This window comes from Onychostruthus taczanowskii, unplaced genomic scaffold (assembly GCF_017590055.1).
Source record: "Onychostruthus taczanowskii isolate IOZ18803 unplaced genomic scaffold, ASM1759005v1 scaffold24, whole genome shotgun sequence".
Lineage (NCBI taxonomy): Eukaryota > Metazoa > Chordata > Aves > Passeriformes > Passeridae > Onychostruthus > Onychostruthus taczanowskii.
The window spans coordinates 10,890,061-10,912,480 of NW_024499684.1; the positions used below are offsets into that span (position 1 = coordinate 10,890,061).

A 22,420-nucleotide genomic window follows, 5' to 3' on the forward strand; every position below is an offset into this window, starting at 1 on the left:
GCTGAGATAAGAAACTTTCTGCCTAATTTTGCTGTGCCAGAACCCTGGGAAGGGAAGGAGAGAGAGGTACAGGAGGAAGAGTTTTCCTGCTGGAGCTGCAGGAACAGCACTGGCTTCCCACCACAGCTCCTTCCCAGGCAGTGGCACAGCCAGGCTGCAGCTCCTGCTCCTCGGGGTGGGGGAGAGCTTTGGGAGTGCCCACCTTGGAGAGGTGGTGGGGCTGCTGAGGGCAGGGACCCCCTTTCACACAGCCACGTGTGCCACAGTGCCTCAGGCAGCCTTGCAGAGGGATGGGGAGATGGTTGCTATCAATGGCTCTGATGCCTTGGCCAGACCCTGCACCCCAGGACAGGTTTGTTGCAGAGGGGCTTCATGGGATGGGGTGAAATTTGGTCTCCTAGATATTCTGGAATCACCTTCTGAGGATAACAACGGAGGTGTTGAACTCAGTCCAGGTGTTGTAGCCAACAGTGCTAAGAAGCGCTGCAGCACTATGAGCAGACAGGAGTTTCCTTAGCACTACAGGCTTTGTGTCCAGCCACTTCTCTCTGCTGTCAGCCTGCCAAGATGTGATAAAAGTACCAATAAGGGCAGGTTACTCACTGCCAGGATGGAAGAGGCTCTAGGCCAACCTGAGAGGACAATGAGCTTTCCTGGGCAAGGGCACTCCTGCACTAGGGACTGCACTTAAAATCGCTGGCCACATTCTCCAGGATCAGGTGCTGGCCCAAATCTCTGCAGATTTTCATTCCACTCCTCAGACTCCCTGACATTGCCCTTGCAGTCCGTTTCAGGTGCCTACTCCTCATCCATCAACAATTTCAGCCTCATCAAGGCTGTATCTGTGCCGGGAACAGAGAAGAAACGGTGACACTTCTCTGGGATGAGGCAACATCAGAATGTCCAGGGAGCCCCGGGAGGAAATTACGAGGAAGGAATCCCGGCACACCAGAGAGAACGGGAAACTTTCCTTTCCCGGGGGCAGGTGGTCCGCAGAGCGCTCAGGGGCTGCGGCAGCGGCAGGGCTGTGTCCGCCAGCCCAGCCACAGAGCGCCCAGAACGTGTCCAAGGGCTCCGGGCCGGCTCCACGGGCTCCGGGCGCCTCCGGGCCCCCGGCACCGCCGCCGGCAGGACGGCTCCGGCCAGGAGAGGGAGCCGTGGCCCCGCGCACCCCGCTCGCACCCCGCCTCCCCGGCCCGACCCGGCAGCTGCGGAGGGACGGAGCTGAGGGCCGGAGCTGTGCCTGCCCCTGCCCCGGCCCCGGCCCCGGCCCCGGCCNCGGCCGCGCTGCCCGCGGTGACCGCGGCGGGACCGCCCCGAGCGCCTGCGGAGCGCGGCCGCGGGGAGAGGGGCGGAGCGGAGCCCGGGGGCGCGGATCGGGCACGACGGCGAGGAGGCAGAAGAGGAGGCAGAGGAGGAGGAAGAGGAGGAGGAAGAGGAGAGCGCGTTGCGCCGGGCACAGCTGTGCGCTCCCCGCGCCCTCAGGTGAGCCGCGCTGCCCGGGGGTGCGCGGGGGATGCCCGTGTTCCTGTAGGCGGGGGCGTGGGCAGGGACAAGGGACAAGGGAGCCTGTCCCGCCCCGCCCCGGCCGTGAACTTCCCCGCACGCGAAGGGAAAGTTTGTGTCGGAGGAGGCGGATTGCAGCCCCGGCGCGGGGGGAGCCGGGCGGCGGCGGCGCGCAGCCGGCAGCGGCCCCCGCTCCTCGGCTGGCACGGGGGGATAGGGAAGAAAGAGGAGGAAGCGCTCGGCAGAGCCCGAGGAGCAGCGCACGGCGGCACGAGGGAGGGAGGACAGGTGGGCACAGTGGGAGCGAGCCTGCGGGGCCGGGGATGGGGAGAGGGGGTGGGCGATGGTGCCGGTGCCGCCGCGGGGCCGGGGACCCTCGGGGGACCCTCGGTGCGCAGGGACCCAGCCGAGCTGCGGGACCGCGGATTCGTCTCCGCCGCTCCTGCAGCCGGGCTGGCCGTGCCCCCGGTGGACGACATGCGGAGGGATTTGCTTTATTTAATTCGCTCCCCTGTGCCGTGGAGATCTGGGTGTTCCTGGCTGGAGCGCTGCACGCGCTGAGAAATGCAACTTTAATTTTCATCCGGATTGCAAATTCTTGAGCCTCTGATACCTGCTCTCTGCTGTCAAACGGGTCTCTGAATGGAAGTGGGGAGAGGAAGGGGTCAGGCTTAAGCCGTAGCAGGGAAATAAAGTGGAATAGACGTGTCCAAGAACACAGACTAGAAGCGATTAGATGCTGGCAGCAAGATGGCCTTTGCTGTGTTTGTTGGGGGCAGCTGCCCCCTTATGTGAAGCAGGTAGTTTTTTGGTTTTCTATTTTTTGGTGTGTGTGTGGGGTGTGTCTGGAGGGAAACTGGATGGTTTCCTAAAAAAGAAGGGGGAAAAGGAAACCATCAGTGCTTCACTACTTTTCTGTGCCAATGTCGCTTTCCCCTCTTACAGTGGCCGTGCTTGTTCCTCACTCTGGGCTGGTTTCTTGCAGTGTGCCTGTACAGTGCTTGGCACAACAGAATCCTGGTCTTGGGGCCTTAGGATGTCACAGTAAACTGGATTATAAATGCCCTCTCACATGCACGCTCTCTCTTTTCATCCTGACCTCTGCTTTGTGAATAGCTGGTTATAGTGCTTGGATAAAATTCTGGTTGGCTTTACAGATCTTTCTTTTATTATAAAATGATGGATTTTGTTCCATGCATTCAGTTTTTTGTCCTAGGAAAGGCTTTTCATTTCTGGATTTGTGAGATTGCAGCAAGCTCCTTGTATTATAAAAACACTTATCTGCTTCGTAATTAAAAAGTATTCTTTTCCTGACACTCCATTTTTAACTGTGCCCCTCTCGGGCAAGCAGAAGTGTCACCCAACATACCTAGAAGGATTCCATACCTAGAAGGATTGTGAGGTGTTATTTATTAACTGTACTGTGGAGAGTCCATATCTCATAACTTAGAGGGTCATTTATAACAGGTTGCTTTTGGCAGCTCTGGAAGATTTACTTGCTGTCTTGTATTCCTTGCAGGAAAGGCATCCCTTGTTTTCATGGAGAGCATCACTCCAGCCCACAGGCTCTCGGGTGGGCAGGCTTGGTGCTGGAAAGGCTCCTGCTTTCTGTCTCCATTGCCTGCCTGTGGTGAGCAGGAGAGGGCAAGCAGAGAGGATTAAACTCTAAAACCCAGATATTCTTCCCTGGAAGTAGGCACGGTGTTGTTGTTGGGATCACCTTGTCTGGAGGAGCAGCTAAGGATGGAGGATAATGGGGGACATGGAGAGTCAGTCTGAGAGGACTTGGGCTGGTGGAAGCCTGCAGGGCACTGCAGTGACTGGGAAATGTTGAGCTGGGAAGGTGGGAGCTGCTGCATGGAGCTGGAGGAAGGGGCTGTGGGGTGAGAGGTTGTGTTTCTAACTCCTTGCCTCTGTGCAAGGCAGAGGGCAGGGCTGCATCCACACAGCCCTGGGATAGCTTTCCATGTCTCTGCTTCTAGCTTGAGTTCAAAGTGTCTGCATTTGGTATGATGCTTGCTGATGTCTGTCCGTGCCTCCCCAGAGTCCAGAAGGTCCCCTGATCCCTCCGTGGTGTGGAAGGAAAGGTTGTGTATGAACACTCTGGGCCCTCCCTTTCCAGACCCTGTTGGTCTGTGCAGGTATCCTGCATTTGAGCAGGAGCAGTGGGGATGAGTACTGCCCTGCTCTGGGCTCCAGGAGGCTCATCCCCAGGGTCAGGTAGCACTACCCAAAAACACCTGGCACCACAAAGCACACACAGATAAGAGACTTGAGAGGGTAGTGGGAGTGCTGTAGCAGCCTGGATACTTGGAGGTGTGGGAAATGCCTCCCTGCTGGCCTCAGAGCTGTAATTTTAAGCTCTAAAATAAGCATTCAGGAAGAATGAGGCAGAAAGATTTTGTCCTAGCCTTATTCCTTCAAGACCTGAATGAACCAGATGCCAGCTCTAGGGAGGAAGAATTATATTCCTTCAGAATAAGAGTCCAAAATTTCAGTTTTTATTCCTTCTTCTCACTTCTGTTTGGATTTCTCTGTTGGTTATTTTGGCAGGCACATGAGTCATATTTCTTTCCCTGTGTGTCCTGGGTCCCTTCTCTTGTCAAGTGTCCTCCCATTTCAGCAAGACTCTGACTTGCAAAAACTTGCCATAAAGCCCTTGTGACTGGTGGTGTGGGAGAGGAGGTGCCAGCCTGGCTCTCAGAGCGCAGGTTGCATTAGCCAGGTGGACACTTAGGAAGATTGTATCAGCATGTGAATGCATTCGTGTCTTTTTTTTTTTTTTTCCCTTATCATACAGTAATGGGGCGTGCTTTGGGAATAAAAATAGAAATAGGGAAAAGCCTATATAAGCTGAAATCTGTGAACAGCGCCACGTTATCTGGGAACTAAAACACGTTCTACAGTACAGCTCTGCTCTCCTCCTTCCTCCCCTCTCTTTCTCTTGACACAGCTCATGGATTTCAGTGCCCCTTGAGCAGAGCCTGTGTCCTCTGTGCTGCTACAGCCTGCCTGGTGGCAGCTCTGTACCTGGAGGTGAGCTGGAGCATCTCTGGCTGGGCAAAGTGGGACAGCTGCAAAGGCAGAAGGAGGCAGAGCTGGCTCAGGTGTGCCACCTTCTCCACACCCTGCAGGAGGCTCGGGGGCCATGTGCAGGTGGGGCTCTGCCATCCACGGTTTGTGGCTGCTTTGTTCTGCTCCACCATCAGCAAAACCTGCAGCTGAGATTCCCTGCTAAACTGGAACAAAGCAGCTTCTTCTGTTGGGAGGTATTTTAGGATTTCTCCCCCCCACAGCAGTGCTTTTGCCAGGCAGAGGGCTAATCTGACATTTCACAGCCACAGTGCTGGTCTGTGTGAGGCTTTTGCACATGCCTGAGCCAGATGAGCTCAGAGAGAGGGCAGGAGGGGAACTGATTTGGGGAAATTGCTTCCATGGTGCCTGCCCTTTAGGGAATTTCGCTCTTGGCCACTGTGTTTACTGTGTTCAGCCTCAGAAGTCCCAATAAGACACATGCACAGAACACGATCTTCATAATTTTGGAGTCTGATTTTACAGAAAGTAAAATACAGGAAAACGAGTGTACAAGTGTGTCTATTTTGTTACAGGGTTTTCTAAAAATAGTTGCTTGTAAAACAGTATTTTCACTACAAGTGAAGAATCGTGTCTTTAGTCAGTCCTTTGTTAACCTAACAACTCTCAGTTTCGTCAAATGGGAATATATCCCCAGGAATTCCTCTGACAAAGGTTTCCCCTGAGTCTGGATGATTATCCAATTACAATTTAAAGAAAATTACAGCAAGGATAATTGGCTAAAGATAGAAGTATCTGAGTGTGTTAGGGAAAGAGAAGGAGAGAGTGAGAAAGTGAGAGCTTCACTTTCTCATATGAGTAAATGAGAATTATTTCAGTCCTTAACTTTTGCAGTGAGTGGATTCAAGGTCCCTGGTGTTTGGATCTCCCTCCTCTTCTCTCCCTCCCTCTACTCTGTCTTCTTATGTGTTGACTTGATATTTAGATGAAAAAGTTACATTGATTCTTATGGAGTCTTTTTACATTTACATGTGTTAACAAAAAGAGACTGTTAACTTAAACGCTCTATTTGCAGCAGAGAATAAGACATTTCCATGAGTCCTGGGCTCAGCCAGGGAAGTGGTGGGTGGCTCCTTCTCCTGGGAACACTGGGAAGGTGCCAGAGAGCCATTAGCTTGGAAATCCCACTCAGAGCAGGGCCATCAGGAGCTCCCAGCTCTCCCTGGGTGCCCACAGAAGGGGACCCGCTGCCACCCCTGCCTGGCAGGAGCCCTGCGTGCCCCAGCGCCGCATCCCATGCGTGCCCATCACTGAGAGCCCCGAGCTGCCAGGGCAGAGTTTCCAGTTGGTTCAGAAGCATTTGAGGCTGCCTTCAAGCCCACTCACTCTTTTTCATTGCTGACAGCCTTGTTTGGGCAAGGCTGGGCAAGATGTGCTGTTTAACCCTTGCAGTGCCGGCTGTGGCCGGGGTCGGGGTGCAGGTGGGAGCTCCGTGGTGCAGCCTGGCAGTGCCAGGTCAGAGCATGGAGCTGGGCTCCCCACGCAGCTCCCTGGACAGCTTTGCTGTGCTGCAGCTGGAACACGGAGATACAACATGAATCATTCACTTACACAAACACTTAAGGAGCATCTTCAGCTTTACTAAGCCAAGGTGTTATCAGAATTAGAAGAAGGCTTTAAAAAAAAAGTAAAGGAAAAAGAGTAGGTTTTAATATCTCTCTCTTTATCTGGGAAAGCTGCTGGGTTTGCTTGTTTGTTTGTTTGTTTTCCCCACAGTCTTCTTTAATCCCTTGCATTACTGAAATAAAAGTGTAGCGGAGTGTCTTGCCTCTCTTAGGCCTGATGCTGTTTATTTAGAGGGATGTGAGATTTTTCCAGTGTTCTGAGGAAGATTCTTAGGTATTTGATCAATTTGTGTGTAAACGCTTGCAAGACTGTGACTTAAATGTTTACCCTTAGTGCTGACAGGATGTTGTGGAGTTGTTTAACTGTATATTTGTAACAATTATGCTGCTTGGCAAGAAAGACATGTTTTCTTCTCCGAGGGAATTTTTGTTGGTTTTCTTTTTTTTGGCCTTTTTCTGCCTGTGAGTTGTGGTTATAGTGCCTTTCTTTATTATTTTACTTTTTGTTTTAGATGTAAATAAAGAGCTAATTACAGTTAATCTCAGTGCAAAGGAATGAGGTTTTAAAGCGTGAAAAATAACACCCATCTGTTGGATTTGCAGTAACATTTTGGGGTTTGCCTTCTACTTGGAAGGATGCCAAACCTTATCTTGCTCAATTTAAAGTTTTCTTTGCACTATTTAAACTAGATTTTTAATAATTTATAAAAACAAACAGAAATGGAAATAGCTTTTCAAATTATGTTTGGTCATGTTCTTCATGTGGTGGTTGCTAAAATGTGAGCAGCTCTAACTGAAATGAGTTTAAATCCCACCACCAAATTCTATAGGAACAGGTTGAAAACCTTCTGGAAAAGCATCCATTTTTCATAGTAGTGTATTGCATTTCTTTGTTTCCTGCCTGCTGGGGCTCCATGTGCCCAACTAACCAGCCCCAAAATTACTTGTTCCAAGGGACCTGTTCCTTAAGTAGCTACTATTTAAGATAGGCTCTGAATCCCTGTTTTTTGTGGTGGGTATGTGTTACTTTTAGCCCCATCAGCTCCACTGACTGTTGAGCACTGGGAATTAATCCATACTTTGCACTCATATGTTATCTTTCATCTCAGCATCTCTAAGCACTTTAGAGATATTAAGATGCACTGCTGGGGTGTGAGATGGGGAGAGGCTGTTCTAAATGTGGCTGGGGAAACAGAGGCACAGATTTCAAAAGCCTCTACTAATGCACTCAGTTCAGGGGCCAGCCATTTATAAGTTCTCTAATGCCTGATTATCAGGGAGACATTACAATTTTTCATGCGCTGCATTTGGTGATTGATGCCTATATACAGATTTCGTGTTTATTAGCCAGAAACTCATATTTCTACCATAAACTAGAGACTGTTTTAAAATTTTCAACCTTAGAGACTTACAGGAGCCTAGTAAATGGCAGTGTAAGGAGTCCAAATTTCTAGTTATTTTTTTCTCAGGTTAGTCCTGTTGCAAAAAGTAAAACCTCACCTCCCTCCCACCGTAGTAACATCAAGAGCCCCACCTACATGAATTTATTAGCAATCTGTTGAGTCAAAGCTCTGAGATGTGTAAAAAATACTTAATTTGTCAGTAAGAGGCATGCAAATTCACTCTAATACAAAGAATTGGATTTGTTCTGTTGAGAAATAGCCCCTCTTCCTTCCAGCACAGATCCCTCGCAGCCCTTGTTTTTAAGAAGGGATCTGGGTAATGGGAGCAGGATGTTGCTGCCCAGCTGGCAGGCTCTGGAGGTCTTGAGGGCACCCAGCCTCTCTGAATGAACACAGATGTGCTGCTGGATCCCAAATGTGTTGCTCTAGCAAACTGTGCTGGTTGCATTTGAGCTGATGTGTTGGGGTGACTGAAGGACGGAACTCAGACTCCACTGGAATAACATCCCTATGGACTGGGATGGGATTTCCCCCATATCCATTCTCTTGAAAAAATAGCTCCAGTGCATTTACCTTTCTCCTCCTTCCTTGTCCTCTCTCACATTGCTGTGTGGAATTTTGGGATCCTGGTTAACTCTGTCTCCTTGGGAGGTTTCACACACACACAGACTCCTGACCCCATGGAGAGATAGAAACGCTTTTCTGCAGGCTCACTGTGTCCTCCTTTTCTCCCACTGCACAGGGGAGCTGTACCTTGCATTCCAGCCCTGTTCAGTAGTCCAGGAGGGTAATATTTCCCACTTAGAAATTTTTTTTGCCTCCTTGTCTGTCAGGTGCAATGACTCTGTAGTTGCTGACATGAAGTGTCAAAGAGCAGGAGGGAAACTAAACCCACCTGTGTTGGTTTTTGCACAGCCTGGTTTTTGGTAGTGATGGGAGGCCACAGAGCTTCAGTGGGAAGCTTCTGGAGGCTTCCACCATGTCTGGCAGAGCTGGTCCCTGGTGGCTCTGGAGATGGACATGCTGCTGGCCAAGGCTGGGCCAGTTGGAGAGGTTGGTGGCACCTCTGTGGGAACGTATTTGGGAGGAGGGTCAAGACAAAGTGGGGCAGGTGCAGTTTTTTCTTCCAGTCACAGAAGAGGAGGAGGTGAGGACATGTGGGGGAAACAACGTGGAGACACCACAGCCAGTGCAGAAGGAGGGGAGGAGGTGCTCCAGGTGCTGGAGCCATGAATGCTCTGCAGGCCCTGGTGAGACCATGGGGAAGCCACTGAGCCCCTGCAGCCCCTGGGGATCCACAGGGATGCAGAGATCCATCCCCAGCCCCTGGGGAGGTGCCCAGGCAGGAGCAGGTGGATGCCTGGAGGAGGCTGTGATCCAGCGGGAGCCCCAGTGGAGAGAGGGCCCTGCTCCCAGGCTGGAGCAGCCTGTCCTTGAAGGGCTGCACCCCGTGGAAGAGGGACCCGTGGCACAGCAGTTTTGGGAGGGCTGTCTGCCCGTGGGAGGGACTCACGCTGCAGCAGGTTTGGGAGGACTGCTGCTTGTGAGAGTGGACCCGCACTGGAGAAGTTCATGGAGAACTGCCTCCCATGGGAGAGACCCCATGGGCTCACAGGGGAGGGGCTCCTCTCCCAGAGCAGGAGAAGAAAATCTCAGTGACAAACAGACCCAAAACCTCTCATTCCCTGTCTCCCTGTCCTGTTGGTGAGAAGGAAGGAAGGGTTGGGGGAAAGAAAGTGTTTTAAGGGCTTTCTTTTACTTCTCATTATCCTTTTCTGGCTCTGCTAGTAATAAATTCACTTTGTACCTCTAAGCTGAGCCTGTTTTGCCCTTGGAGTGTTTTTTCCTAGTCCTTATCTAAACTCATGAACCCTTCATTAATTTATTCTCTCCTCTGCCCAGCTGTGGGATGGGAGGGGAGGGTGAGTGAGCAGCTTTTGTGGGAGTCTGGAATTGGGCCAGAGTCAAACCATGACACCAACTTCCCAAAGATCCTCAGTGATTGCTTCCTCTCAATGCAAAGATGGGAGCCAGCCCAGGGCTGGGGTCAGCACAGATTTCAGAATATGAAGGCATCTGCTTCCTGGCACTGAAGGTGTTCAGAAATGAACATTTCAGAGACTTTCCAGATTTTTGGCCCTTTGCAGCAGGGCTTTAGTGCATAGCAGTATTTCCTTGTGTCTCTGCACCTCGTAGCCTTTGGAAATGTCAGCAGTGCATGTATTGCCTTTTGTTTGTCATTCAGCTGGAGAAATGAATTCATTGCCCTTGTGAGATCAATCATATTCTCCCCAAATAATTAATATTGATGACAGTCACAGCATACTGCTGCCTGCAGCTCCATCTCAGCTTTCCCACTGTGTAGGTGCTGTGGGTCACAGAGCAGACTTTCTCACAGGAGGCTCCTAGACTTCAAATTTCAGGGTGCTGTTCTTTGAAGGTTGAATTTCAAGATGCACTGATGGGGCCAGGGCAGGCAGAGACTGAGCAAGTTCCCTGTGATGGTGCAACCAAATATTTTCAGAAGGAGATGTTAGAGACATAGGGAGCAAAAGGACTGGGCATCACAGTGGGGAAGGATTGTTTCACTCTTGTTTCTCTTCTCCTCCTTTTTTCTGTGTGTACACAGCTTTTCCTAGTCCCCTTTGCAGAATGCAACTCTACTATGCTGGCCAGAAAGGGACAGGTGTGCAAAAGAAAGCTGCTCTGATAGTCACCAGGAAGACCAGGTGGGTGGGCTGGGAATGTGGAGGGCTGGAAGGACCTCCAGAGAAATGTTTTTAAGGGAGGTGCTGTCTTGAGGGAGGCTGGTAGCTCCTGGGCTTTCTATTTTTGTATTGCTTTAAATTGATTGATGTATAAAGCACACTTGGAGCAGCCTGTCTGAGCTGCAGGACAGGGATTGAAGCATCTTGATGTCTTATTCTTGTTTGCTTTTACTTGTAAGGTTAAATGGGATTAAATTAACATGATTAATATAAGTACCAGGTGTGGAAATGCTGTGTGGCCCAAACTTGAAAAACTCATCTGACTTGAATATGTTGCTTATCCCAGGATACCCAGGGTCACTTGAGGAAATCATTCTCTTATGCCTGAGGAAGAGCTGGGCTTCCCACTGGCAGCAGCACAGTCAAACCTGGTAGTAGTGCTGGAAACATTGCAGCTGCCTGAGGAATCTGTGGCACCACAGGAAAGCAGATTCTTGGGAAGGGAAGTGAAAGACAGTGTTGTGCTCTGGAGCATGGTGGTTCTTGAAGGATTTTTGCCTTTTGTGTCCCTCTCTGGAAGAATGAGAAGGGAAGGATGTTATCTGGATATGGAGCAGCCATCCTGGGAATCTGGTGCTCAAGCACTTAGTGCTGTGAGGGGAGGAGATGAAGTGAAGGAGCAGGTACCTAGCTGCCAGCAAGGGCATGAACTTAAGAAAAGAAACTCCTGGAGTGTTTTTGACACCGAGAGGCTGTTGCAGGTGGTGCTGAGCAGGGCTGGTGCAGCCCTGGTGTGAGAGGGGAGATGGGAGCGGGGCTGCAGGGCACTGGTTGGACCAGGCTGGGCTTGCAAGGAGACACCTCCTGGGAAAGCTGCTCTGGGGTTTGACAGTCCTGGGCCTGTCCTGAAAAAGGCATTAAGTCCTTCTGAAAACCTGCTCAAATCTGCACGGTGTTCTCTGGATTTAGAGACTTGGCTGAGCTAGCTTGGGGCTGCTGCTGTGCAATCTGATGCACAGTGTGGATGTGCTGCTGTGTCCACTGGGGCAGTGGAACAACCTCCTAGGGAGGGTAGTGGAGCTGCTTACATTGTAAAACCATTAAAAAGGTCAGGAGACACAATGTATAAATTAAATGCTTGGAGGTGTCTCCAAGTGTTCCATGACAGTTAATTGGAACTTTTCCAGTGAGGGGGGATCTCACTTTGGCTTCCTTAAGTCTTCTCAGGTCTTTGGGCCACACTGATTGCAGATTTCCTTTTTTTCTGTGCAAAGATTGGTTTCTCAGTTTATTTTGTGGTAGCACAATACGTGTGTGTTTCTCAGAACTCTCCCTTCACTATAACATAGCTGTCCAAAATAGAAGCATTGTGTCTGGCTTCATGGAAGATCTCAGTTCTCTTTGAAGCACGGTTGGAAACTTTTCATTCCCTGGCTATTCACACATAAAAAATAGACTATCTTAGCTGGATACCTTTTGCTCGAGCAGAGAAGTGCTCTTGTAACTTAGTGTTTGAACTGCTCAGTGGCCAGCATGGATCCATTTGTAATCCATACTGTTTGATTTTACAGCTGTGGCTCTACTTGCCCCTCTCCAGCCCACTCCACAGATCTCCAGGCAATAGTCCCAGCTGCTTATTTGACTTGTCCAGGTGAGCATATTTTGTAGAGGTGACAGAGAGCTCGTTTATGAACAGTGTATGATGTATGAAATGTAGCGTGCTCTGCCTGCTAAATTGGTGGCAGAGTATGATCAGTGGCACCCTGGACTCCAGCAGAGCAGCGTGCAAGATCTGTAGCATTTCTGCTTTTCCAGGTCCTGAGAGGAACCCAGGAGAACTGCAAAGGGAAGCAGGGGATGACAAATTTCTTCAGGTACATTTTCAAGCCCTCCCTCCACTTCTCTCCACATGCCTAGATTGCACTTCTCTCTTTTGTGAGGGTGAAAAAAACCTTCTTTCTCTGAATTCTCATTGTTAGCGTTAAATCTGCTGAGCCAAAAGGATGCCAGGAGATGGTATGTAAGTGCCAATAGAAAATCACAAATTCCCTGCCTGGAAATCTCACCTCCATGTCCCAAACATTGGCACTGGCAAATCTTGCACTACCAAGGAGGCTCCCAGGAATGACTCACTGTGGATGAAAGTCTCCACACTTTTTCCCGAGCCTCTGAGCTTGGGAGGCTGCTGCCAGCTCTGCCCTGGGGAGCTCTTGGTGCTCCTGGAAGGGCAGCCTTGCTTCAGCAATTTGTGCGGCTCTGTTGAAGGAGAAATAGCTTTGGATCACCTCCCATGGTGACTCTGGAGATCACACCGCTGAGCTCGTTCATCCCCGTGTTGGGGATGTTGTAAAATGTCTGTATTAAAAAGCCATCAGGCTGCAGCTCTTGGCCTGGATGTGCAGGCAGGAAGCCAGGGAGGGGCCGTGGTGGGTGACAGGCAAATGGAGCCACCTTGGATGCTTGGTGTCATGTCCTTGGCTGGCAGTGAGCTGGCCGAGCCACTGGTTGAGAAGACTATTTCCAGATTTTCATGTTGTGTCTTTGGTTTTGGTTTGGTATTTTTGTCCTTCAGGGTACTCAGTAGCTCTGGCTGTAAAGCTGTGTGCCAGTGGCCAGGTCTGACCAAGCAAGGCAGAAAATCCTTTGTGCTGGTGACAGGAGACACCTCTCACCAGGGCAATTTTCCATCTGACTCCCACTAGTTTAATTCTTGTTCCCCTCTGCAAAAGCAGGTGTATAATACTTGATTCTAGCTGGTGAAAAGCTTTCAGGCTGCTCAAATTTCAGCATTTCCTGTGGTTCTGATGACATAAATTACTTTTGTAATAGAAATATTTCAGAACAAATTCCTTTCAGCCTGCTCTGATGTCAGGCATGCGATGGCCTGGTGAGTGCAGCTGCCCTGGCCCAGGTGGGACTCCAGCACTGATTGTGCAGGTCCCTGCCTTGGATGTGTCACCAGCAGATGCAGTGACTGTGGCTCCTGTGATATCCCTGATTGCAGGGCAGGCTTCAGCTCTGCTTGATCCCTGCTGAAATGTGCCTGGCTGTTTGGGAGCTGCTGCCAAGACAAATTGGGCCCCCTGCCCTCAGGAGAGTTGTGAATGTTTTTTGCAAGGCCAGCGTTGGGGCCCTCTGGTCACTGTGCCTGTGTTTGAAGTGATGAGTGTGGCGTAGCATGCATGAGAGCAGGGAAAGTGCTGCGAGCTGCTTTTGGTGCTCATCATCAAACTGCTGCTGCATTCCTCCCTGCTCTCTTCCTGGGATGAAAATTGTCTGGGGATGAAAATTGTCATGAATGCGGTTATTCCTCCTGGGCAGTAAAGGCTGCACTTCCAAAAGCCATGGCCTGTCTTTCTGCCTAGGTGTCACATTCTGTTCCTCTGGAGGGCTGTCCCTGGCACTGACCAGCTCTGCAGGAGGGGCTCCCCTCGGGCAGGACAGAGTGGCACCATGGGCAGCACAGCCAAGGGCAGTGCCAGGCAGTGCCCACGTGGCCTCTGGAGGAGACACAGGGTCAGAGAGACACTGTGCAAGCCCTGGTTAAGTGGCACCAAGATGGTTTATGCTACAGTAATTCCTCCTTTTGTCTGACTTACTCCTCCTGCACATACTGAAAAGCAAAAGTGTTTCCTGGGGGGCTGAAGGGCCTTTTCCCATTTTCCATTAGTGCTTTTGCTGTTACTTTTCTGCAGCTGCTTTTTCAGGCTGCCCTTTGTCTGCCTTTTGGATTCTTTAAATTTACTTGAACTGTACGTCTGTTTTTCCCCATAAGAAACCCAGCAAACTCATCGAGCAGCCTTCTCCAGTGCTCTGTGTGATGATGCAGGGACCCAGGGCTTGTGGGCACGCTGTGGCTGGGAGCAGAGAGCTGAGCCCCTTTCCTGAGCACCAGCTCTGCTCTGCAGCCCATCAGTCAACCTTCATCTCCAAGTCCATATGGCACAGAACCAAACCATTCCCTAAGCTAGCCCACTCTGGATTTTGCCAACCTTCCTGTGTCTGTATCCCATTTTTGGGGTTCTCAAATGCTTTTGAATTGGGACAGAATTACAGAAAGAAAATACTATGCAAAACGTGCTTGGGCTGAAATTATTTATTTCCTCTTTCAAGAACTGCTTTATTTTACACTCCCTTTCAGTCAGAGCACTTAGTGGCAAGGTTCTGAAGGGCACTTTTGTTCTGCAGGCCGTAGTGTGACTTCTTCATAAAAAGCAAAAAACCTATCAGCTCTCCCTAGAGGCCTCTGGTCGGGCAGGACAAAGGCATTTTTCCTGGAAAATGCAGCATTGTTCTGTAGAATTGGTACAGTGTCTTTGAGAATAGGTGTGCAGCAGTTACTTTGAGTGCAGTTCTCTTCATTAATTACTTGACATCTGTCTTTGGTTTTATAATTGCTGGTAAAGTGCGTGGGCTTTGCAGAGTCCATGCTGCTAAAGGCAGGAGGGAATGATGCCTTGCTGGGGTCTCTTTGGCAAGGGTGTTTTATTAAAAGGTGTTTTATATAAAAATACTCATGGTTTTTGTCTGACAGAAATGCCACTTGTGACCAGTATGGAATGAAAAAAATTAGATTTTCCACCCCCTTTGATGTTAAGAGCATGAGACACTTCCCTGATTGTGCTTCCCCCCACCCCACTTTTCTTTGCTCCTCAGTAGACAGAAGGTGAAAGTTTGAAGAAAAAAGTGCTCCAGAAGGAAAAGGGAAAAATTTCTGATCTGAAACAAAGTGAACATTTCAAGTTAAGTTCCTTAAAAAACATTCTAGCAAGGGCTGTGATGGATCATTTTCCCTAACCGCTCTATGAATTATTATTAAAATGTTAATTTATGGAGACATTAAGAGCACCTCAGAGTATGTTGGTCTCGTGAGAAGTTCCTGGAGTGCTGAGGATGTATCAGAGCTCTCTGGCTGCCTTCTGGCTGCTCTGATTGCCTGCTTTCTAGCTGCAGTGTGATTTCTGAGCTGGTGAGCTCTCCTGTTCATTGATTTTATTCTCCTTTTGTTTTTATTTGCACTGGGTGGATGTAGTTGGGAGAAGCCTTCTGCTGCAGCCTGGGTTTGCACTCCCTGGCCTCTGGCTCCTTTGGTTGCAGCCACAGAAGCTGGTGTTTGGTGCAGTTCTACAGAATTGCACAAGAAGTTCATCAGACACCACTGGAATTGCGTCACAGGCAGGAAAAATAGCAACATGCTCTGTCCTGTCACGAAACACAGAAGCTGGGAAAGGTTGAGAAAACTCTTCTGTTCCTGGCAAGACCAGGGTGGTCTTGTGGTGGCAGGTTCTTTAGGGCATTGCAAAACCCACCCCTCTCTGCAGCAGGATGCAATGCTCTTCTGTGTCACCACAGGACTGCTGTGGGCAGACCTTTTTGTCTTGTGGGGATGTCACAGGTTTGGGGCTACTGGGGTTTTGGAGTATTTTTGAGTAATCGTGTGCCACAGGAAGGGAGCTGGGCTGGCAAATCCTGGCATGGTCAGGCATTCAGGAAGGTGTGATGCCTCCCCTTGACCAGCCCTTGACTCTGTGCATGTCCCTTCCATGGTCTTTTGCACTTTGTGTCGAGTGGGAGCAGCCGGGGCTGTGGTCAGCTGTGTCCCTTCTCTGTAATGGAGAAATTGCTGTAATCTGACAGGCTCTGTGTCTGGCTGCCTCCACTGATAAGATCTCTGGAAAGCCTGGAATGAACCAGAAGTAAATCACTCTGTGTGTAAGGCTTCTGATTTTATAGCTGGGTAGAGGAAGAAAAAAAGGATTTTCCTACTAGTAGGCAGAGCATGGAAATCTTGGATACCTTGCTCATGGGAATGGAGACCTGGTGGCTCTGTGAGACAGTTGAAAGGAGCATGTTCCCGTGAGCACAGCTAATGGATGTAAATATTAGCTCACTGCAGAGTTCGTGTACCACCGAGTGAAATGTAGTAGTTTATTTTGGCCTCAGGCCACGCAAATGGCCTTGCTCAATACAAGGGAAACTCATCCAAAGTCCGTAGTTGTTCCTGCTTGCTTCAGGGCTGAATTCAGTCTGATCTGTGCAAAATGCAGGAGAGAGTTGCTGGAAAATAAGGGTGAGTTAGGACACGCTGTGCATTTGGCTAATGACAAATGGAGAGGGAGCCATGAGGAATCTTGATTATGGGAATGATTCCCTGCCACTCTTTACACCTCTTCTTTTCAAGCATCTCAATTACCAAAAGTTCCTTCATTCCTACCAGAAGTGCAGCATGCTGGATCTCTCTGTCCATTTATCTGATGGCATAAAAATGTTTTATCTTTCTTCAGCATTTCCAAGGGGTGGGAGTACTTAATGTTGTTTCTTCCCTGTGGAGTCTTAAGTAATGTTGGAAGCTGGTTGTAGGTGGCAATAAAGAGGAATTTGATAAGCAGCTGGCATTTCAATTTGGAGGAAAGTGGTAGGGGATGATCAGCCCTCTCAGCTGGACCCCAGGGAAAAAAAACTCTTTTTTTTTTCTTTGCTTCTTGACCATTTTTGAAAGCCTGATGGCTTCAGAGGCAGTGTGCAGCCCTTTCCATGGACTGTGCAGGGAAAAACAGGCATGCTTCAGATTTCCTTTGTCTCTTTGAGATGAGCCCAGCAGAGGGAAGGCATCGCACAAAGGCTTTTCAGATGTAAGCACTGAAAAGGAAGGATTCAATATCCGCTGCTGGGTTTTGAGTAGTGCAGTTCACGTGTCACATTCTTGTTCATCTCTGCAATCTGTGCAATCATAGGTGTTCTCTGCTTATGCTCAAAGCCCTTCTGGGTACTGCATATATTCTGGACAGGTTTTTGAGGGAGGTGTTTAAGGGAGCTCTGTGGCTTCTCCCCCCACACTTTTAACACACCCTGATGGAGCAGGTTTCTCTGTCATCTCATGAGCACATTCCTGACAGTATCACCATGCTCATTACTGCATCTGCCTGGCAGAGCTGAGATGCTTTGATGAAGTTCAGCCTTTTAACCATCTCTTCTCCCTTTGTGATCTGACAGCACACAGGAATATCAAATGTGACCTTAACCCCTTTAATGAGAGCATCTAGTGGATGTCAGTTTTCATGACTACCAGCTTATAAATTGCATCCTGAAAAACCTTGAAACAGAGGGATATTTAATTCCAGTGACTGAGCAGCTCTGAGAGCCGAATGCCAGATACTGGAGTGGGCAGCCAGTGAAACTCTGGCAGTGTACATTTATCTCAAATTGCAGGAAATTGTGTTCTGTAGTGGGAATGGAAAAGTTTGGGATTGTTTTTTGCTTATCACTGATGCTTAGAAGGTATAAGCCTTTGTTTAGATCCTTTCTGAGAAGTGTACAAACCTGACGTTTGTTTACTCCTGCGAGTTCCAAGGAGGGTTTTACTGAGAAGAGCTGGTGTCTTGCCTCCACTGCCTGCAGGAGCAGGTTGAAGCAGGCTCTGGCAGCACACCTTGGGACTGCTGCCAGTTGGGACTGCTCTGGTGTGGCTGTCCTGTCAGAGTGTGGGACAAGCACTCAGTGCGGATGTGCCGCAGCCACTGCGAGCGCTCTCTGCACTTGTTCTTAGAGATGACCAGAAGGAGGTCTTGGCAAAGGACCTTCCTTTGGGAGTCAGAGCTTGGGATTTGTAGCCTGCAGACATCCATTTGACTCCTTGTGCTCCCTGATGTAGACCATTCTGGTGACTTAAGTCAATGAGCTGGGCTGTCCTCTTCAGAGCCATCACCACCCAGGCTTGGCAAGCTGCCCGCAGGCGGAGTGGTGCTGCTGTGCAGCTGCTGTTCTTAAGGAATCTTAATGAAATAAAACAGGGATGTGCCAGAATTAAAGGACCACTGGGTGAACGGAGGAATAAACACATAGAGTTAAAAAATGGCCTGCAGTGGTAAAACAGTGTCTAATAACCAGGTCTGTGTGCTTTGTCTCCCAGGATGAAGTTGGTCAGTGTCCTGCTGGTTTCACTATGGTTGTCCATGGCCACCCTCGGCAGAGGCTCAGGTAAGGACATGGCGTGTGATGGACCTGCCCACTTACTGTGCAGAGAAGAAAACTGTCTGCTATGAGTTTTGAGCATTTGCAGTATTTCTGGATTAAATGGTTGTGTATAAAATACTTTAGTAAATGCATGAACACAGTGTTGGTTCTGGTGGGCTGTTGTACAATGACCAGTGTGGTGTGAAGAGGTGCATGAGCAAACAGCAGCAGCATCTCGACCTAAAAGTGCTTTGCAAACTCCAGCTGTCCCCTTTGTCATTATTATCATTAGTCATTATTATCATTTGTCATTAGTATCATTATTGCCCTTCTGTGAGGGGTGGATCCAGGGCTCGGCCCATGGAGCTGCCTTGTCACTGAGCTGCAGGAAGGACCCAGGCTTGAACCTGAACTCTGCTATCCCTGCTTGGATCCGGAGGAGACTGAGATTCAGCTCTCCAATTCTGACTCATGCCTTAGCAATGCAAGGGGAGAGGGGAACTTCTAGAGTAAGAGGAGCTCTGATACCCGTCTCACTGAGTCACTTTCCTGACAGGAAATATGTTGTCATGCTCGCAGCTCCTCTGGCACTCGTTCAGCCCAGCTCTTGTGAAGAGGCAGATTGTGCATGTCTCGGCTCCGGACTTCCTATTTGGGGGTGGAAGGAGACAGCATGATTTGCAGGAGGCAAGTGGAAAGGGGGAGGGAGGAAAGAACAGGAGCTGGTTTTATGGGGGGAAATGTTCAGAAATAAGGGCTGTACAGGGGTTTGACGAGTCCCCCCCATGAACTCTTGTCCCTCTGCAGTGCTGGCAAACAAGCAGATACAATATACCCCGAGCAGATGAACAGCTCTTCTGTCATTCTCTCTTGGACCACACTGAATTACTGTGGGCCAGATTCACAACGTGCACTTCAGCAAGGTTCATCTCAGTGCAGTGTTCATTGCAGAGGCTGAAGCCTGGGAGGTTTTTTCCCTTGGGCTGCCCAAGGCCTGCAGGCATTCACGGTAGGCTGTGATCTTTAGTGGGGGATGTCCCATCCTGGCTAACAAGGGCTGGGTGGGTGGTGAGCAAAGGGGAAACAGCAAAGGAGAAAGAATACACGGCCTAGGTCTCCTCCACTAAGCCCTAGGCAGTGGGAGTGTGTGGGGAAGGAGGGACCCAGCAACATGGATCTCAGCTGCTTGCTGGGAAAATCCCTGCTTTCCTTGTGCTTCTGGACGAGTTGTTCTGCTCTCCACCAACGCAACATCCTCCTCCTGCTGAGGCAGCATTACAACACCCCACGTGCAGTCATCTTGGGATTTTGCAGAAATGAGAGGTAGGTGCAATTGAATCAGGATTGCCCAGGAAATGTTAGAGCAGCTCTAAAAGCTAACACAGTTGGCTGAGAAGCTGATTTCAGAAATGAGCACCCTGGCATTTGGGCCACACAGGCTCGAGCCAGTTGATCTGGCAGAACCAGAACCCTCCATGCATTTCTGCAGGGCATTTAGCACTTTTTAAACATGTCTCCTTTAGCAGAGATTTGCTGTACAGGGTGGCCAGAACCCTTGTGGAGTGCTGCAAGAATGTAAGTCAAGTCTCAATACATGAGACACGTGATCAGTTAAAATACACTTCTCCTGCAAATCCACTGCAGTGTATACATTTAATTTCCTGCAGGTCTGTGGGTGTCAGACGTGCTCTTCAGTTCAAAGCTTCCTTTTTGTGCCATGGACTTCATAAACCGGTTTGGGCTGTCAGAATGTCCTTTGTTATTTATGATGGGCTTGGATGGCTGTTTGTGCTTGGATGGAGGGGCAGCCGTCTGTGCAGCCCTCTGTTTCACTGCAGGGTTTCCTGGGACTGGCACCAAAAGGAGACTGGAGCTCGTTTCACCCTTGCAAAGTCATAAATACATAGCAGTATGATATAGTGGCCTTTTTCTGAAAATGTTACAGCATTTGGGCTTGCTTTTCCTTCTTGGAGCAGGGTATGTAGGTGGGGGGAGCAGAGCTAAGCTTATCTGGAGTGAATGCAGAAGGGCTGTGCACAGTCTACAGCTGCCCTGGTGGTCACCTAACATCAAGCAGGGCCATGGAGACGGGTAGCTCTCACTGGGGAACCTGGTTCCCGGGATATTTAACATGTGTGACTTGGTAGGGATTTGTCATCTCAGCTGAGTCCTTTTCTGTGCCTTGACTATTAAGTCATGTAATGATGTATTGTTGGGACCAGCTCTCTCTCCAGCCCAGGATGGACTGAGGAAGGCTGGAGGCAGGGACAGGAGTCGTCTTGTGGTTTGCTGCCACTTTTCCTGTCTCTGCCATCCTTCCCAGTGGATCAATCTGGTCAGCAATAATGACCAGGGACTGCCTAAACCAGGGGTACCAGCTCTGCTGAGTCTCAGGTTCTGTGAGCTTACAGAGGAGGTGAGGAACCAACACTTGCTAAATTTCAGCTCTAAAATACCAGCATTGCTCTGGCTGCAAGTGGCCTTTCCATCCAGTTAAGCCACTATGGCTGTCAGTCTCTCTGGCAGTGTGTCAGAAAGCTTTAGCATTATGCTTCACCCTGCTTCCTACTGGAGAGACAAACCCACAAACTTTATTTCCCCCCAGATTTTGCCTACAGCACTGTGGCTCTAAACATCTGTTCTCTGGGCTCTGCTGTTTCTGCTGCATATGGAGGCTGGTGCTGAAACAAAATCAGTTGCTGAAAGGGAGGTGCAAGCTGTACGAGGGAAGAAATGTGATCTGAGTAGTGTAGAGTAAGAGATGCAGAGCCTGAGACTGAATTGGTGCCTGAGTCTTCTGTTGGCTCATGCTGAATGCGTGGGCAAATCTTTTCTGGGTCTTGAGAATATCCATGACCTGCAGTGCATGGAGTGCATCACTCATGACATTTGGGTCAGTGTTTACAGTGGTAGTCAAGGTCTTCTGCTTTCCTTGCCTAGCCAAGCCATCCTTCAGATGGAACTCATGTTGTAGGATGCTTAATGAACCCAGATGTTCTGATAGCCAGGGAAGGATAACAAAAGTTGATGGACCCGGGTCTGGTTGTACAATAGTTTCTTTGGCACTACTGAAGTCGTATAAATATATAAATATACAGTGGCTCAAAAGAGATGAAAAACCAGTTGGACAAAGAACATAACAGCCGCTATGAATACAGAATAATGTTATCTTCCAATTTCTGAACAAATCTGACCAGTGTTAGATGCTGACTTATAAAGAAGATGTGGCTGTAATTGTGCTTCTTATTCCATTTTTTCCTCTCTGCTAACCAGGCTGCTCTCTCACCCTCCAAGAGCTTTCGTAGCGTGAGGGCCGGGGAGATGACCATGGCTGGGAGTACTATCTTAGGAAATTGCAAAAGCAGAAGAATATTGCTGCCAGGAGAGGAGGAGCAGCCTCATGCTGATTATCTAATGGACCCACATAGTGTGAGCAGATACCTGCTGTGCATAAATAGCCCTTTGGTGGGGGAATCATCATGTGTGCATGGGAAATGCCTCTGTAGCTCCCTTGGGGGCTGTCAGACAGCCTGTGTGGTAGGATGAGCCCAGGACTGGGCCAGAATGATACCCCAGCACGGCAGGTAGTGGCTGGAAGGCAGCCAGGAGTTTCTCTCCTGGGGGCTGTATTTCAGGCTTTGCTGTTATTTGCTGGATTGTGAACATGTCTATTTACACTCCCCCATATCAGAGGCTTTCAGCTACTTTGGTTTTGTCTGCTCTGAAGCTGGTTCCAAAGTGCCAGATATCATCAATGTTTCTGGGTTCAGGTGGTGGCTGGAGCAGTGGAGTTCTGCCTGCAGTGAGAAAGAAACAGAGATCTAGCTCCAGAGGTCAGAGCCACTGCCTGCACTGTCTCTCCCGAGTGCTGAACTGCACTGTGGATCTCACGCTTAGCAGAAAGGCAGAACAGTTACTTTTGGCCAGGGGAAATTTGCAGATTAATAAATTACTGTCTGTAAAAGACTTTGAAGATGGAAAGCCCTGTGCAGCTCCTCAGGATTATTACTGTATGGCTCTTACTCTGCTGATGGGTTTCCAGTCGCCTTATTTTCCTTATGATTTGTGACAGCCCCAGAAGCTGAGAAGCTTATTTTAGTGTGTAAAGTCAAAAGAAAAACAGATTAAACTGCATTATTGTTTTCTAAAGAGACTAAATCCCTCCCCCACCATCATCTCCTGGGATTTCCTG

General features: G+C 49.4%; 1 protein-coding gene across 3 annotated transcripts in view; it reads left to right on the forward strand.

Moving 5' to 3' along the window:
* The first annotated feature begins 1,370 nt into the window (after positions 1-1,370).
* Positions 1,371-22,420, forward strand: part of LOC121336666 (interleukin 1 receptor accessory protein) — a 48,808-nt gene continuing 27,758 nt past the window's right edge. For 2 of the 3 annotated variants that reach the window (XM_041406019.1, XM_041406022.1), the window contains exons 1-2: positions 1,371-1,485; positions 18,185-18,252. In XM_041406019.1, coding sequence (XP_041261953.1) covers positions 18,186-18,252 — 67 coding nt within the window. In that variant the 5' untranslated portion in view covers positions 1,371-1,485; position 18,185. Of the gene's footprint in view, positions 1,486-1,732; positions 1,795-11,846; positions 11,927-18,184; positions 18,253-22,420 lie in introns of those variants that run through there. The other variant, XM_041406021.1, reaches the window with a different exon arrangement.